At 42.0% G+C, this 13,615-nt stretch overlaps 2 protein-coding genes across 4 annotated transcripts; one reads left to right on the forward strand and one right to left on the reverse strand.

Annotated features, from left to right (window-relative positions):
• The first annotated feature begins 1,586 nt into the window (after positions 1-1,586).
• On the forward strand, positions 1,587-4,489 carry LOC101761055 (nudix hydrolase 13, mitochondrial). Of its 2 annotated transcripts, none has more exons than XM_004979337.2 (6): positions 1,587-1,924; positions 2,012-2,181; positions 2,504-2,621; positions 2,830-2,913; positions 3,728-3,877; positions 3,980-4,489. In XM_004979337.2, the coding sequence occupies exons 2-6, from the start codon at positions 2,075-2,077 to the stop codon at positions 4,163-4,165; spliced, it is 645 nt and encodes a 214-aa protein (XP_004979394.1). In that variant the 5' UTR covers positions 1,587-1,924; positions 2,012-2,074; the 3' UTR covers positions 4,166-4,489. The 2 variants fall into 2 exon arrangements, with proteins under 2 accessions (XP_004979394.1, XP_004979393.1); XM_004979336.2 differs by having other exon boundaries at positions 2,024-2,181.
• A 627-nt stretch (positions 4,490-5,116) lies between these two features.
• Positions 5,117-13,065, reverse strand: LOC101761708 (retinoblastoma-related protein 1). Of its 2 annotated transcripts, XR_002678694.1 has the most exons (19): positions 12,816-13,065; positions 12,627-12,725; positions 12,426-12,544; positions 12,225-12,321; positions 12,080-12,126; positions 11,694-11,877; positions 11,510-11,576; positions 11,221-11,400; positions 10,928-11,115; positions 9,972-10,839; positions 9,006-9,162; positions 8,838-8,910; positions 8,580-8,753; positions 8,390-8,503; positions 8,159-8,285; positions 7,973-8,085; positions 7,218-7,333; positions 6,379-7,124; positions 5,117-5,989 (listed from the first exon to the last, which is right to left on the reverse strand). XR_002678694.1 is itself a non-coding variant. In XM_004979338.4 (18 exons), exons 1-18 carry the CDS (start codon positions 12,876-12,878, stop codon positions 6,971-6,973), a joined length of 2,940 nt encoding a protein of 979 aa, XP_004979395.1. In that variant the 5' UTR covers positions 12,879-13,065; the 3' UTR covers positions 5,117-6,970. The 2 variants fall into 2 exon arrangements, 1 of the variants encoding a protein (XP_004979395.1); XM_004979338.4 differs by having other exon boundaries at positions 5,117-7,124.
• Between the last annotated feature and the right edge of the window lie 550 nt (positions 13,066-13,615).

The following is a 13,615-nucleotide window of genomic DNA, read 5'->3' on the forward strand; positions in this document are numbered from 1 at the left end:
GGCGCGGATTGATTAGTGGACGGACCGGCCAGAAGCCGTCAAAAGAGCTGCCGTTCTTGCAGAGAAGTGGCCAAGTTGCAGCAGGCACGAACTCCTAAGATATCATATATCCTCGTGTGCATGGCTTCCGTCTCCGCGTCTTCTTCTCCATGTGAGTCCATGTATGTGTGGTTGTTGGTTGCATGCGGAAGATTTTTCATTTGTCATTGACAAAACTTGCCCTCTTCATTCCAAATTAGGAAGTGATAGTGTAGAGATCCCATGCACAACTCAAAATTTGCAGGCATTTGTTATCCACAGAGTGGTTCAATTGGTTATTTGTGTTAATCTCTAGTGATAATGTGGGCATGTGAGATGGTTGTCTTAAAGTTTTACTTTCTTCATCAGTTTAAGGCGGCGCTTGGTTTGAGGTTATTGTGGATCGAAATTTCGGTCAATTTGGTACAAACATCTGGCCAAAAGTCACCTTCCAATAGCTTTTTTTAATCCCTAACCAACGGTTATGAGGGTACATGTGCAAATGCTCAAAGAGGTTAGTACAGTGTGCCTTTAATTTCTTTGTCATGTTAATTCTCAACCGTTCGTCAAAAAAACAATTCTCAACCGTCCTATTACCACCCTTTTGATGAGGCTCATAGAGGCTAGGAAGCAACCTTCATCTTTTCAAACTTAATGGGAAGAACAGTAATCTACCCTTCCAACCACATGATCGATGAATGATAAGATAGTGGAGGGATAAGACAGCAACAGTGCATGAACCTGAAATTTCTTTGCAGCTTGGTTAAAATTTGTGTGGAGTTGAGGAAGGTGTCAAGAAGTTTCCTCCCGCTATTAAAATTACAGCTTAGATAAATTATCCATTACTCCATTTCACTAACTAGCATGACACTACTGAAAGTTAGCGCAGAGATAGTGGACTTATTTTGTTAGAAAATGACTTGTTGATGACTTGCATATGACCACTGCATCTCTTGATCGATCTTTTTTAACCGTTAATTAACATATCGAGAAGTCCATATTTATCAAACCCTACAAAACTTTTCCCTCCAAAATGATGCTCGCCTCATCGATCCACCAAAAGAATTTGATTCCATCAGGTTGAGTATTCTCCTCCATGCCCGTTTGCAGTATGCTTATTATTATTATGGAAATTAAACAGCTTCATGTGAAAATCGTTCAAATTTCTGTGAAATTTCTGATGTGCAAACATATATAATGCACAAACCGTTTTTTTTTTTTTTTTGCGAATGAATGCACAAATAGTATATGTACTTCAGTTGGAACAAAATTCATCGTTTGGTCATTTATAATGATATTACAAACAAAATCATACTTCTACCTACAAGAACAGTAAAAAGGGCAACACAGATGACTAGGGAAACCCCTTGGTCCATATTAGCGGTTTCCTAGCAAGGATGGTTTGGTTGACACACAGTAAGAAAAAACCAGCAACCCATTGACCAGCTGCGGAAACAAGAAAAGTAGGGCCGAATCCGAGATTACAGATAAACCAAGGGGTTCAGCGCAAATTAGTTCCATCCTCTCCCTATAAATAGATCCAAGAATCACAAGGAGCAAGAAGGCCATCTCTGGGTACTTTGTATATATATAATCTCTTTGGCTCAATTCCAGAGCTCTAGCTGGTATCTAGCTATATAATTTAAGGTGTAGGTAGCAGCAGATAGAAGCATTAGATTCCAGGAGAATTGGGTTCCAATCTCCTCCATTTGGGCACCTTATCTTGCAGCCATATCTCCAAATCTTGAGCCTCCAATTGCATCAGGGGCCAGTTGAGTGATGCAAAGGGAGAGATTCTTTGGGTCAGTGGCATGCAGCTGGGAGAAGCTTGTGGCATCAGGAAGGACACCAGCTTCTGGGCTTGATGAAGGAGAGTTTGAATCGATCTTGGATTTGTCTACTTGAGGTGAGCTTGCTAATCCGTCCCTGCTAGCTATCTGCCTGTATATAAAGCTTATAGTTTGGGTGCATAGGTTGTGACCTAGATTTGTAGTTGTGTGCATAGGTTCTTGTTCAGTTAACAAAGAGATTGTTCCTGTGGACGAGAAGAGAGAAGATGGCACCCCCTGCAGTGGCGGCGGCGCCGTCGACGACCACCATGGTTTGCGCAAGGCAGGGACGACTCCATCAACGCTACGAAGGATGCTATCGCCTTGTCTCAGGGTAGATACTAGCTCACAACTTTTCCATCAAACATTTGCATTGATTGTTGAGGCGTTCAGAGCTAAGCATGAAGTTAACACATCGTTTGTTAGAAAGAAAAGGGGTTATGATGACTCTCCCCAATACTCAAAGATCACATGAAATCACAACTGAAGAGTTTAGGAACATAAGAGAGCATGTAAGCTTTCACTGTGCTGAAGAAGTAACTGTTCATGCCGAAACGACAACATTATATAGCAAAGATAGACTTCTCGCTCACTTGCATGTTTCTCCTTCATCTTCTATGATGCATGGCTGATCTTTATGTATTTTCCTTTGTCAGATGCATCCCATACATGCTCAGAGAGGAGGATGGGGAAAGAAGCTGCCAGGATGTGCTAGGCAGGCTGCAGGTGCTCATGATCTCGACGCCGAAGCGAGGCGATCTCATCTTCCCAAAGGTGAGGCAACAGAATCACATGATGATCATGCTGCTCACACACACCCTTCAATCAATCCTGTAAAGAATCAGCATATGCAGCAGCATAATTGCTCAATGATATAAGCTAAAAACAAGCTCGCCATGTCAATTATCAAGTGCCCGGATAGAAAAGGAATCGCCATGGGCACACAGAAAAAGCTTAGCTTCTGACGTCTGCCATGCTGCAGGGTGGATGGGAGGACGACGAGAGCATCGACGAAGCTGCGTGCAGGGAGGCCTTCGAGGAAGCAGGCGTCAAGGGCATTATCAGCGTAGGTGGCCAGTGGCCTTGACCTATTCCTGACGTGGCACGCCTCTTTCATTAGTTTATTAGTATATATTACTAGCTGCTGGATTAGTATATAAAATATACATGCATGCGTCATGCATGATAGGCTTTGTCCGTGGGCTTAGTGCCGTGACACGTTTGGATTTTTGTGGTTGCCTTCCGAATGCAGCAGATATGGTAGGATGTTCATGGGTTGCTTCCATGCCAGTCACTTTGGTATGTGGAGGACAGAATGGTCACTCCAGTGGCAAGCAGTTCAGAAAAGTCAAGTGCTCATATCCTCTCATAGGCCATTGATTGCAATATACTTATTTTAATGGTTTTACATATAAGGAAATTTTCTTGATGGAAAAAAAACTGTAGTGCACAATTCATGAAAAAAAAATGTGGTCGACCTTTATTTCTAGTGTTCAAGATTTAAAACCATTGCAAAAGAAGGCCTGCATGATGAGCATGGCCAAACTTGTATATTTCCTTTGATATTTCTAATCCAGTAGGAACAAATACACCGATGGTAGGTGGCCAACAACCCACATGCTGCACAGCCACCATCATGCTTAATCCATGCACATGATTTTCATGTGCTGACATGGAGATATGCAGCATTATTGGCAACGGTGATTCACAGTTTTACTTCAGAGAACGAGAGTATGCCAATGATACACGGCAGCGTTCTTTACTTCTGTGCATTTTTGTGACTGAATTTGAGCTTAAGCAACAAATATTTCGGCCCAAAGTTCATCGCCGAAAATGAAACCATCAATATACAGCTAACAACTGAAAATGCTTCGATTCAGGCAACACCGCTGGGAGAATGGATCTTCAAGAGCAAGAGCAAGCAGAACAGCTGCGGCCTGCAAGGGGCTTGCAAGGGCTTCATGTTTGGACTCCAGGTCACGGAGCTGCTGGAGATCTGGCCTGAGCAGGTCACCCATGGCAGGAGATGGGTGAGCATGTCATTCCACAGCTGCAACTTAATCTGGAGACGTGATTCCAAATCAGCAGCAAGCTCATAGAGTTCTTCCATGAATTTGTGCATATATGTTCAGGTACCAGTTGAGGAGGCGTACGGTCTCTGTCGTTATGACTGGATGCGAGAAGCGCTGGACAAACTGAAGGAGCAGCTGCTGTTCGAGAGCCACTTCAGGCCTCTGCCATCACCTGAGCTGGTGGACTCATCGAGCCTGTACATGGTGATGCCGGCTGTCGCTGAAGGTGCTGTAGCGCTGTGCTGATGCTGATGATAATCTCACTCCCAAAATGGCAGTGGCCAGCAGCTTTCCTCCGTCTGAAGTTACAGGAGCCAGATGGTCCGAGATGTATTGGTTCAGGCTTCAAATATCACCTGCAGAAAGAATCGCAATGTCAGAACCTTATGGAATCACCAGAACGAGATCTCATCTTTAATTAATAACTATTTCATGTTGCTGAGAACTAATTGGCAGAAGCTAACAAACTATAAGTTCCATTTGTTCAATGTCTTTACCTTATGAATGAAATGTAATTTTGACAACTGTAACATGTTCTTGAATGAAGCCCATAAGAATTATCTGGTGTCCTGAGAACAGAACAGAACGATGCAGAAAACTGATCACTCTGGGTGTGCAAGTCAAAAAACTTAAAATAGCAGAGGATACAAAAACTGGAAGTCTGGAAAGAACTAACTAGCTCTGTGCCAATACAAAGATGTGTATACTGGAAAAACAATTAGTGACAGTGAATGATATTTTCCAACTTCGCAATATTTGTGATGGTACTGAACTAAATGGCCCAGGCAATGGAGCCACGCGCTACCATTAGATTTATTCATCACAAAACTGGTAGTTTCCTTCAACAACTGACATACTAAATGCATTTACAGTTATCTCAGAAAGACATGCAGAGAAACTAAGTAATACCTCCTGGTGAAGTTGCATATGTCAAATCACTTGCAACGAACACTGAAATGGAACCATATGGCCCATGGAGAAGCTGGAGAAATACAGTAAGAAAGGAGCATTAGAGAAAGTGCACATAAAGTGAAAACTTCCCCAATGCTTATCTGGAGAGCATGTACCATACTACCATAGCACATTTCAAAAGTAAGGAACATGATTCGGTATAGTTGCTGTAGAAAATTAAATTGATACGAATCAAATGAAATAGTACTTGAAGACAAAATCTACCCATGAAAAGTACATGTCAAATGTTAGAACAAGGATTTCATACACCAAATGCTAGCAAATTGCTCGGTTACAAAATTAAGGTCAGTTAGCATCCTACACAGCTCAGAAGTTACAACTCATTCAAATAAGCAGAGGAAGGAAATGATATGCCTCAAAGCTAATTCCAAATTCTGCTGCTTGTATACAGAGAACTGAATTTGATTATCATCCTATCACCATTTGTCCTTCATTTCCTGGCGAAAAGCAGCTCTCTTTTGAGTATTGCCTGAAACTCACCATGATGTAGCAATGAGTTCTGCTCTGAGACTTAAGCAGCGCAACTGCAACAAATACCAATCTGCAAATATGTCAGGGAGGCGACATGAACCGGAAATGGCTTTTATCTTGGCAAAACCGCAGGGAGAATGGATCTTTAAGTTCACAAGCGAGCACGCAGAACAATTGTGGCTTTGTAAAGTGGTTGCAGGGCCTTCATGTTTGCACTCCAGGTCACAGCTGCTCAAATCATTCTCTGTGCAGGGCAGCCACGGTAGGAAATGGGGGAATCTCATTCCGCAGCTGCAGCCATTTGCCATCATGCATACTTGTGTCCAGGTCAGCAACTATCAATTGTGTGTATATGAAGGTACCAGAATGGAGGCTCATGGTCCTTGTCAATACAATCAGATGCAATATGTGCAGAACAAACTTTAGGAGCAGGTGCTGTTTAAGAACAACTCCTGCCACCATAGGCTCTATCGTACATGGCGATGACAGATGTAGCTGAAGGACCTTGCTGTGCTGGTGCTGCTGATCTCACTCCAATGGGGGTGGTGAGTAGCTTTGTAGATCATTTGAATTTCCAGGAGCCAATGTTTTAAATGGTAATGATGTTTCAGGCTTTCTTTATCTCACCTGCATAAGCAGATGCAATGTCAGATTCTTTGGAATAACAAAATGAACATCTATCTTGTTGGATGATTGATTTCTAACTGTCCAATGTTGCTAAGAACTAATTGAATGGAAGAATCTAACAAATTTCACATTTCGTTTATGAAATTTTCAGCCTTCTGAATTAAGTGCAAATCTGTCAAGTGTTACTTGCCCCTCATGTCCTGAGAAAAGGATTGAATGATGTGGAAAATCAATCACTCTGGTTGTGCAAGTGAAGACAGTAGAAAAATTTCAAAGCAAGAAAAGATTAATTGTAGTGGACCAATGTAGTCAATAGTACTGTAACATTTTTCACCACAAAAGCAATTTCACAGAAAATCTCTCACAAAACACCAATACCTGAGACATACCTGAAGGATTAATCTGATGGAGATATGTAAAATCACTTGCAGTGCACCGTATATGGAATGATTAATCTGATGGAGAAGCTGGAAGTACACAGTAGAAAGATAGCAGAAACAGATAAAAGTACTTGCAAATTGAGAAACTAATAGGATCAAATAATAAACTACCTGAGGAGCAAACTTAGACTCGTGATGACTATTCCTAGTCAGGAAAATAATTTAGGTTTGGAGATCCTAGTTAAAACATTTGAAACGTATGAATCAAGTGTAGTACTATTGGAACCAAATAGACCCCTGATAAAAACCTTGCAAGAGCCAGGATAAAGATTTGGTACATCAAATGCAAGTCAATTCAGTAATAACTATAAGGTTCATTAGCATTCTACACCGCAGATGTTACAATCTAATTGTGTTCAATCAGCAGGCAAATGATGATACAACCTCAAAGCTAATCCGAAACAGTCTGCTGCCTGTAAACTGCTACTACTCACTAACACATACATGTACAGTTAAAGCACTCCGCTTAATCCACTTATTCAGAAGAAATCCTGCTGTGGAATTGTGAGCTATGTACAGACAGAGGTTGACATTTATTTGATCAAGTATCTGGTTTTCTCTTCTTTGATGGGGAGCTAAATGCAGCTGCAGGATCCAAGGAGGTAGAACCACCATTTGGCTGGCCCAGACTACCAGCTACCACTGAGTCGCTAACCATGTCGAAGTTTATTCGAGTGTTTATTCTCCGCCCATTACTGCAGAATTAACACAAAATGAGGTGATGCCAATTAGTGTTGTAAACATAAAATCTTGTTGTACATAGAAAGTGTCATTTTAAGCTATCATACTAGTTTAGGCGGCTATTTATAGCAGCCAAATCTTTCGATGGGCTCTGATAAGCATGGGTGCCTTCACCAATGCATGCATAAAAACTCCTGGAACTTGGTGAAAGCAGCAGATCCATCTGACAAGTGGCGCAGAGAAGAATGTGTTACTGGAGAAGGAACTGCAGCATAGAGTGAAGTGCTAATGATCTAATAACATTACTCTAGCCCATCGTTAATGAAAATGATATTCAGATGCCCATAGATCATTGTATCGTGACATGAAATAGATAATAAGGTGGCAGTAGCACCCACCCTCATAGCATTGAGCCATTGACTAATCTTAAAGTTACTTACAATAAAATGAAATGTAGGGACAACAAGCTGTTGTCACAAAAAGTACTCCTACCCTAGGAAATTTAGATGATCTGCATCTCAAGAATTGTCCTGTCATTTAATGCCATGTAAGGAGTGAAGTAGCAAAACTGTGGGTATTCATCTGCATGATACATACAGCGTTGTGGCTCTTGCTGGGTTTCTCCTTTTTTTATTTAATGAGTTGATATCTCTAGCCTACCCAACTTGCTTGGGATAAAGGCTTTGTTGTTGTTACCATGTTGTAGAATTTTAAGCATGCATATGCTATACTAAAATATCATTCAAAACATTACTACCTTATAAAAACAGATTGCGGTTATATGAGTTAGCTTACTCAATAGTAATAAATGAAGAGCAAGTAGACAAAATAAAGCTATGTAATATAGAATGAGAAAAAAAACCTTGGTTTGCCGCAAAGGAGACACATAAACATTATGAGAAGATGAAACTTTCTTTGGGGACATGTCTGGTAAATTCGGGAAAGGAGAAGGCTTGGGTGATCCAAAAATTTGGCCTAAGCAAAAGTGATGACATCAGTTAAGGTGAAGGAATAGCAGTTCAAATGAGAAAGCAGGTATAGCACATACTATTAGCATTCTTCTTGTCTTCTGGACGAGTACCAGAACCGATGAATGACACCAGGAAAGGCTTGGCTGCTGGAACAAACACCTCGTTGTAAAAGGTAATGATATCAACATGGCGTGATCCTAGTACCTGTTGATAGGAAAGACTGTCATTAAAAGGAGCAATAAGGGGAACCAAAATCATCAGAAAGAACTGTCAGATAAAAGGTGAAATATCGAAGCCAAGGTACATACCCCATTGCGATTCCTACTCCCAACATAGATACTCAAAAAAACTTCTGGTTTGCATTGTGGCTCTCTCTTGTAATTGTTGAGTATCTCCCTGAATGTCAGTTCTAATTGACAAACCTGTGAGAGAAGGCATGGTCAGCCCAAATAAGAGGGAAGTAATAACAGGAAGTTCATTAAATAACATAAATGGTACCTTTGCAATACCATAAAGGCAGCAAAGGATAAGTTGATCAATGTGTCTATTAAAAAACAATGCTGTCCTTTGATCAAGAATTTGCTTGAACACGTTGTAGACACGCTCTGTCTGTTCCACATATTGAACCCTTTCACACAAATTTCTTATTCTAATAGCAGCCAGCTTCAGAATCTGAACAAGATGGAGCCCAAAATTAGAACTTTAAAAGGAAGATAAATCATAGAAACGAAGTTCTAGTTACAAGAAGATCCATACTTTAGAAAAGAATATCTGAACCGTTATGTCAGCACATTTTTCATTCCCACCAACAGGATTACTGACAGTTGGGCTGCACAGTAGACAAGCGGTAAATAAATATTTCTGTTTTGTTAAAAGAAAAGTAGAGTGTGCAAACACTAGTATAGCTAAAATGGGTGAGCAAACCTTGCAAATGTGGACTGGAGTGGTTGGCATTTTGCTTTCAAGTTAGTCGGCACGCTGTGGCTTTGCTTGGGTGGTGGTGTCTGCAAATTGCGCTCTACTACTGTGTTCCTGGATTCATTGCAGAGTCTCTTTGGTGATCGAGGATCAGTGTTATCATCTGTAAGAAACAAGTGATGGATAAAGAGCGAGAAGAGCCAGAAGCCCAAAATCAAGATGGACTAACAAAGTGAAATCTGAGAATTGCTTGTTTCAAAAGATTGCAATCTAAGAATTAAGGTAATTGAACCTTGAAATTCTTAAATGGACCCCACTCGGAAACACACCATAGAATAAGCTTCTTTTGTTCGAGAATGTATCAGCTCTATGAAACTATAGCATTACAGGAAATAGATCCTGGACTACAACTTGAGATCATGATACCTTCTGCAGTAATAAATGACTGACCATGCTCATGAGTCATGAACCATACTCTACACTAAGAATGCATTGTACTGCTACAAACGAAAAAGCTTGGTGTGAAGTTTCACTGGGCAGTGCGTCGTTTCACAATACCAAGGCACTGTTTTATTTTTCCAGACCATAGCATTTCAGTGCATATTACCCTTTACCATTTTTTCCCTTCAGCAGTACAGATAATCTAGACCTTCATGACACAATTCTAATACCGGTCTCATAATTCATGAAAGCTTCTGTTGATAAAATAGCAGTGACGATATAGCTACTGAAACACAGACTGCAAAACATTGTGGAACCAAATTGGTAAGACAATGTCTGCTACCTACCTAGGTGTATAACCAGAAACATGACACATTGTGCAATCAAATAAAGCGCAAAACACAGCAATCAAACTGATTGGATGATGAACAAACTTCAAGTAGCATGCAGAAACTCAACAAGGAGAAGCGGCTTTGGGAATTGGAACAACTAATCAAAGAAACTTTAAACTAAGCCTGCGTAGCAATGTACCTGACGCAGCAGCACGATTTTTAGATGGTGTAGCTGGTAAGCCCTCAACATGAAAATTCTGCCTTACCACTAACTCGTCAAGAGATGGCATTGGTTCAGCCAAAAGACCAAGACGATTTATTTCTGAAGCAAGAGATGGCCTGGCAACAATCAGTGAGTTATACAATGATGAACCTTTCTCCCATGCCATGCTTTCCAAAAGCTGTTCTTCTAAAGAATTTAAGTGCCTTTTCAATTCTCTTGGAAGGGTTTCTTCATGTCTCACAAGGTTCTCAATTATTTTGCTCAAATCAAATGCAGTTAGACCAGTACTCTCCAGAACAGCAGGAAACATCATGATGACTGTCTTATGTGTTGCCAATACTAGTTCAGCTGAACATGCAATCAAACATCGGTGAAAACGCTCATTTGACAGCAATGGAGTTAGATTATTTACACTACTGTTCTGTGACTCAGCTCTGCAGATTGCCTCCAATACTCTATAATACAATTTGGAGGCCTCCATTTTTCTTGCTTCTGCCCATGGGATGTCAAATGCATTTGCACAGTTGAGGCCTATTGAACCACCCCGATCTGCAGAAGGCTTGGTTGGGAAAATTGCTTCCAAAACTATGCTGACCCTTTTAGTCACATCATTAGTCAAATCCCTATCACATGATGACAGCAACTGCTGAAGCTTAGATGAAGGTTTCTCTGGCAATGAAGATATCACCTCACGAAGCCACTTAGCTGTCGTCATGGCAGAAGTTACTGGTGTCATTTGCACAATCTTGACTGAACCACCACTGGCAGGTGATGAAGGGGAACAAGGGACAGTCAACATGTTCTTTATTGTCTTTGTGGGTGACGCTAATGTTTCAAATGCACGCTGCAACAGAAGAAAATGAATCGACTGAAATAATCCACAAAAGGAATTCAGCCTAGATTACTAAATGGTTATGAACCGTTTGGGATACCTTTGAACATCCTAAATTACTGGAGGCCCCAGATGTGTTCTCGGCAGAGGGAACATAGTCATTACTCAAAAATAGTTTCAAATCAAGCTCCCCTTCCCAGCTATTGGAATTGCGTAGTTTCTCCAATTTTTCCAAATTTTGCTGGAAACTTTCCTCGTCGATGAGACCTTTGAAACACATCAGACCATCTGTAGTAGAACATTAATATAGCACTTCAGCTAATTAAAATGTGTGAATAACAACAGTTCAGCATGCATGCACACACATGCAAGGGAGAAGGGAGGGTTCCATGCCTGTGTCTATTTTATCCAAATTTTCTGTTTTGCACTTTGAAGCACTTAATGCTTTCATGCCAAAGAAGTCCTCTATTGCCTCGTGAGATTTGCCCATCATTTCTTTCAGACGTTCTTCAGAGGTATGGTAGTTATGACATAATGAAGCAATAATATCCACGCCTTTCTCAGTTTGTTTGACTGGATCCAAACAAACAAAACAAACATAAATATGTGCTATATGCTGAATGAAAAAAATAAAAAAAAATAGATTCAGAAGGAGCAATTGACAAAATGTGGAGAAAATTACTTAAGTGAGAAGAGCCTTCAATCGTGAAGCTCCTCAATTTAGCAGGCACATGAATCAAAAGTATGGCCTGCATTTCACCAAACAGTTTTGCGGTTACTTAAAAATACAAGTAGCAGCTCACAGTATTAAGGGAGTCAAAGTTCAACAATCAATAACGAAACAAAAGGAAGAAAAGCAAACTCACCAATACAGCAACCAATCCATGGATGCAGGATACTAGATCCTTAAACAGTTCCGGTGATCTTGAACGAAGCATTAAGAAGACATGCCACCCGAAAAGAATATAGTCAGGAGTACTTGTTGCTAATCCAGGCTCCTGATCAGTACTCGCACTTGAGAATAGTTCATTATATGCCTTACGATAGAACCTGGCATTTCATAACAATGTTGTGAGACTTATTGTACCAGACTAACAAACACATGAACCAAGTTGTTATAAATTACAAACCAGCAGTTATAATTAGTAAGCATTATCACTAATTATGAGCATCACATCTCAATACAAGAAAAGAAAAACCATCAACAATTTTGTGATTGTCAAATTGTGTACAAGGCATGGCACAATATTACCTGCTTGCATCGGCCAGCAGGTTTACCAAACCCTCCAGCTGCTTCAGCTGATTTCACAAGTCAAAAGCCCCATGCAGAAACAAGAAAGTTAGGGCCTCCCAGAATCTCCATCTTAAAAACAAAACAAGGCCAGCTATCAACCCACCTCGAGTTGGCCTTCCCAATCCCGGCCATAACGGCTCTCTAAGATCTTCTCAATCTTCAGACCAAGCTGCTGCATTTCCTTGAAGAAATCGTCATACCTGCACACCAAACCAAAGGTAAGCGCGCAGCCAACTCAATGAAACTTGAAACCCTAAAGATAACGAGACTTGAACTCAAATAATCGTAACGAAGCATCACCCACTTGAGCTTGCAGCTCTTCAAGATCTCACACAGCCTGACCCCAGAGCCTTCCTTCCGCCCCTTGAGCTTCACAGCGCAGTACAGCACGAACGCGAAGCAGAGCCTCTCTGCATCCTTAGCCTGCAATGGTCCGTTCACGCTCTAATCAGCACGCGCGACAGAGGAATCAGAGGTTTAAGCCACAGAAGGCGGTGTTCCTCACCGATCTGCCTCCGACCGAAGGCGCCGCGAGAAGCACGCCCTTCACCTCATCCAGCAGCGCCGCGGCCTCGCCGGCGACGCCCTCGCCCAGTCCCAGCTCCTGCACGAGAGCACCCACCCCCCAAAACCGTAAGACCTCAAAAACGCAGGAAAACCAGACCGGCGGGCGGAGAGGCGCGAGAGATCTGACCTTGCAGAGATCCGCGAAGCGCGCCTCCACGGCGGGAGGCGCCGGCGGGGGCTGCGCGGCCATCGAAACCAAACCGACGAGAGAAACTCAGCCACGATTCCCTGGACGCATCACACGGCGGCCGCGACGAATCGGCCGGAGGAGTCGCCGGAGAGCGCGGGCTCCGGCGAGCTAGGGTTTGGGGATTTGGGGGATCGAGGCGGGGGCTGTCGGGTTGAGCAGGGTGGGGGCCCCGACGCAAATTTATTTGTCTCCAGGGGCTTTTGGCGAAACCAGCGTTGTCCTCTCTTTCCGCTCGTGTATTGTGCTTGGCTGTTTGGTCTCTAGGTTATTACGTCGTTCTGTAGGGGGCTAAGTGACAATGTAGGATTTTCTTTTTACCGTTGAGAGTAGCGGGGATCGCGGTTATGGCTCAAGCGCGGGAAAGGTGGCGGTCAGTTTCTCCTGTACGCGCCAAAAAGTCGGCCAATGGCAGGGTGCCACCTGGAAATACGCAATATTTTACTGTTTGTAAATTGCATTCCAACGTCTATAGCACAACGAAAACTCTCCGAAGCTGTTTAGATTATTTCAAGGGAGGATTATGTAGGCCGTCCCGCAAAAAAATTAGGCCCTGTTCCAAATTCTAGCTTAGGTCCTAACTTATAGTAATAGTAGTAAAAATAATACGTGAAAGCTAAATCGAGAGAGCTCTCGGTTTAAGCTTATCGCGAAAGCCCTCTCGATTCGGAAATCTGAGGAAAGGAGGTGAATGAGGAATGCCAGAAAAGGAAAAAAAAGTGAAAAGTAACAAATCAAAT

Source organism: Setaria italica, chromosome VIII (assembly GCF_000263155.2).
Source record: "Setaria italica strain Yugu1 chromosome VIII, Setaria_italica_v2.0, whole genome shotgun sequence".
Classification (NCBI taxonomy): Eukaryota; Viridiplantae; Streptophyta; class Magnoliopsida; order Poales; family Poaceae; genus Setaria; species Setaria italica.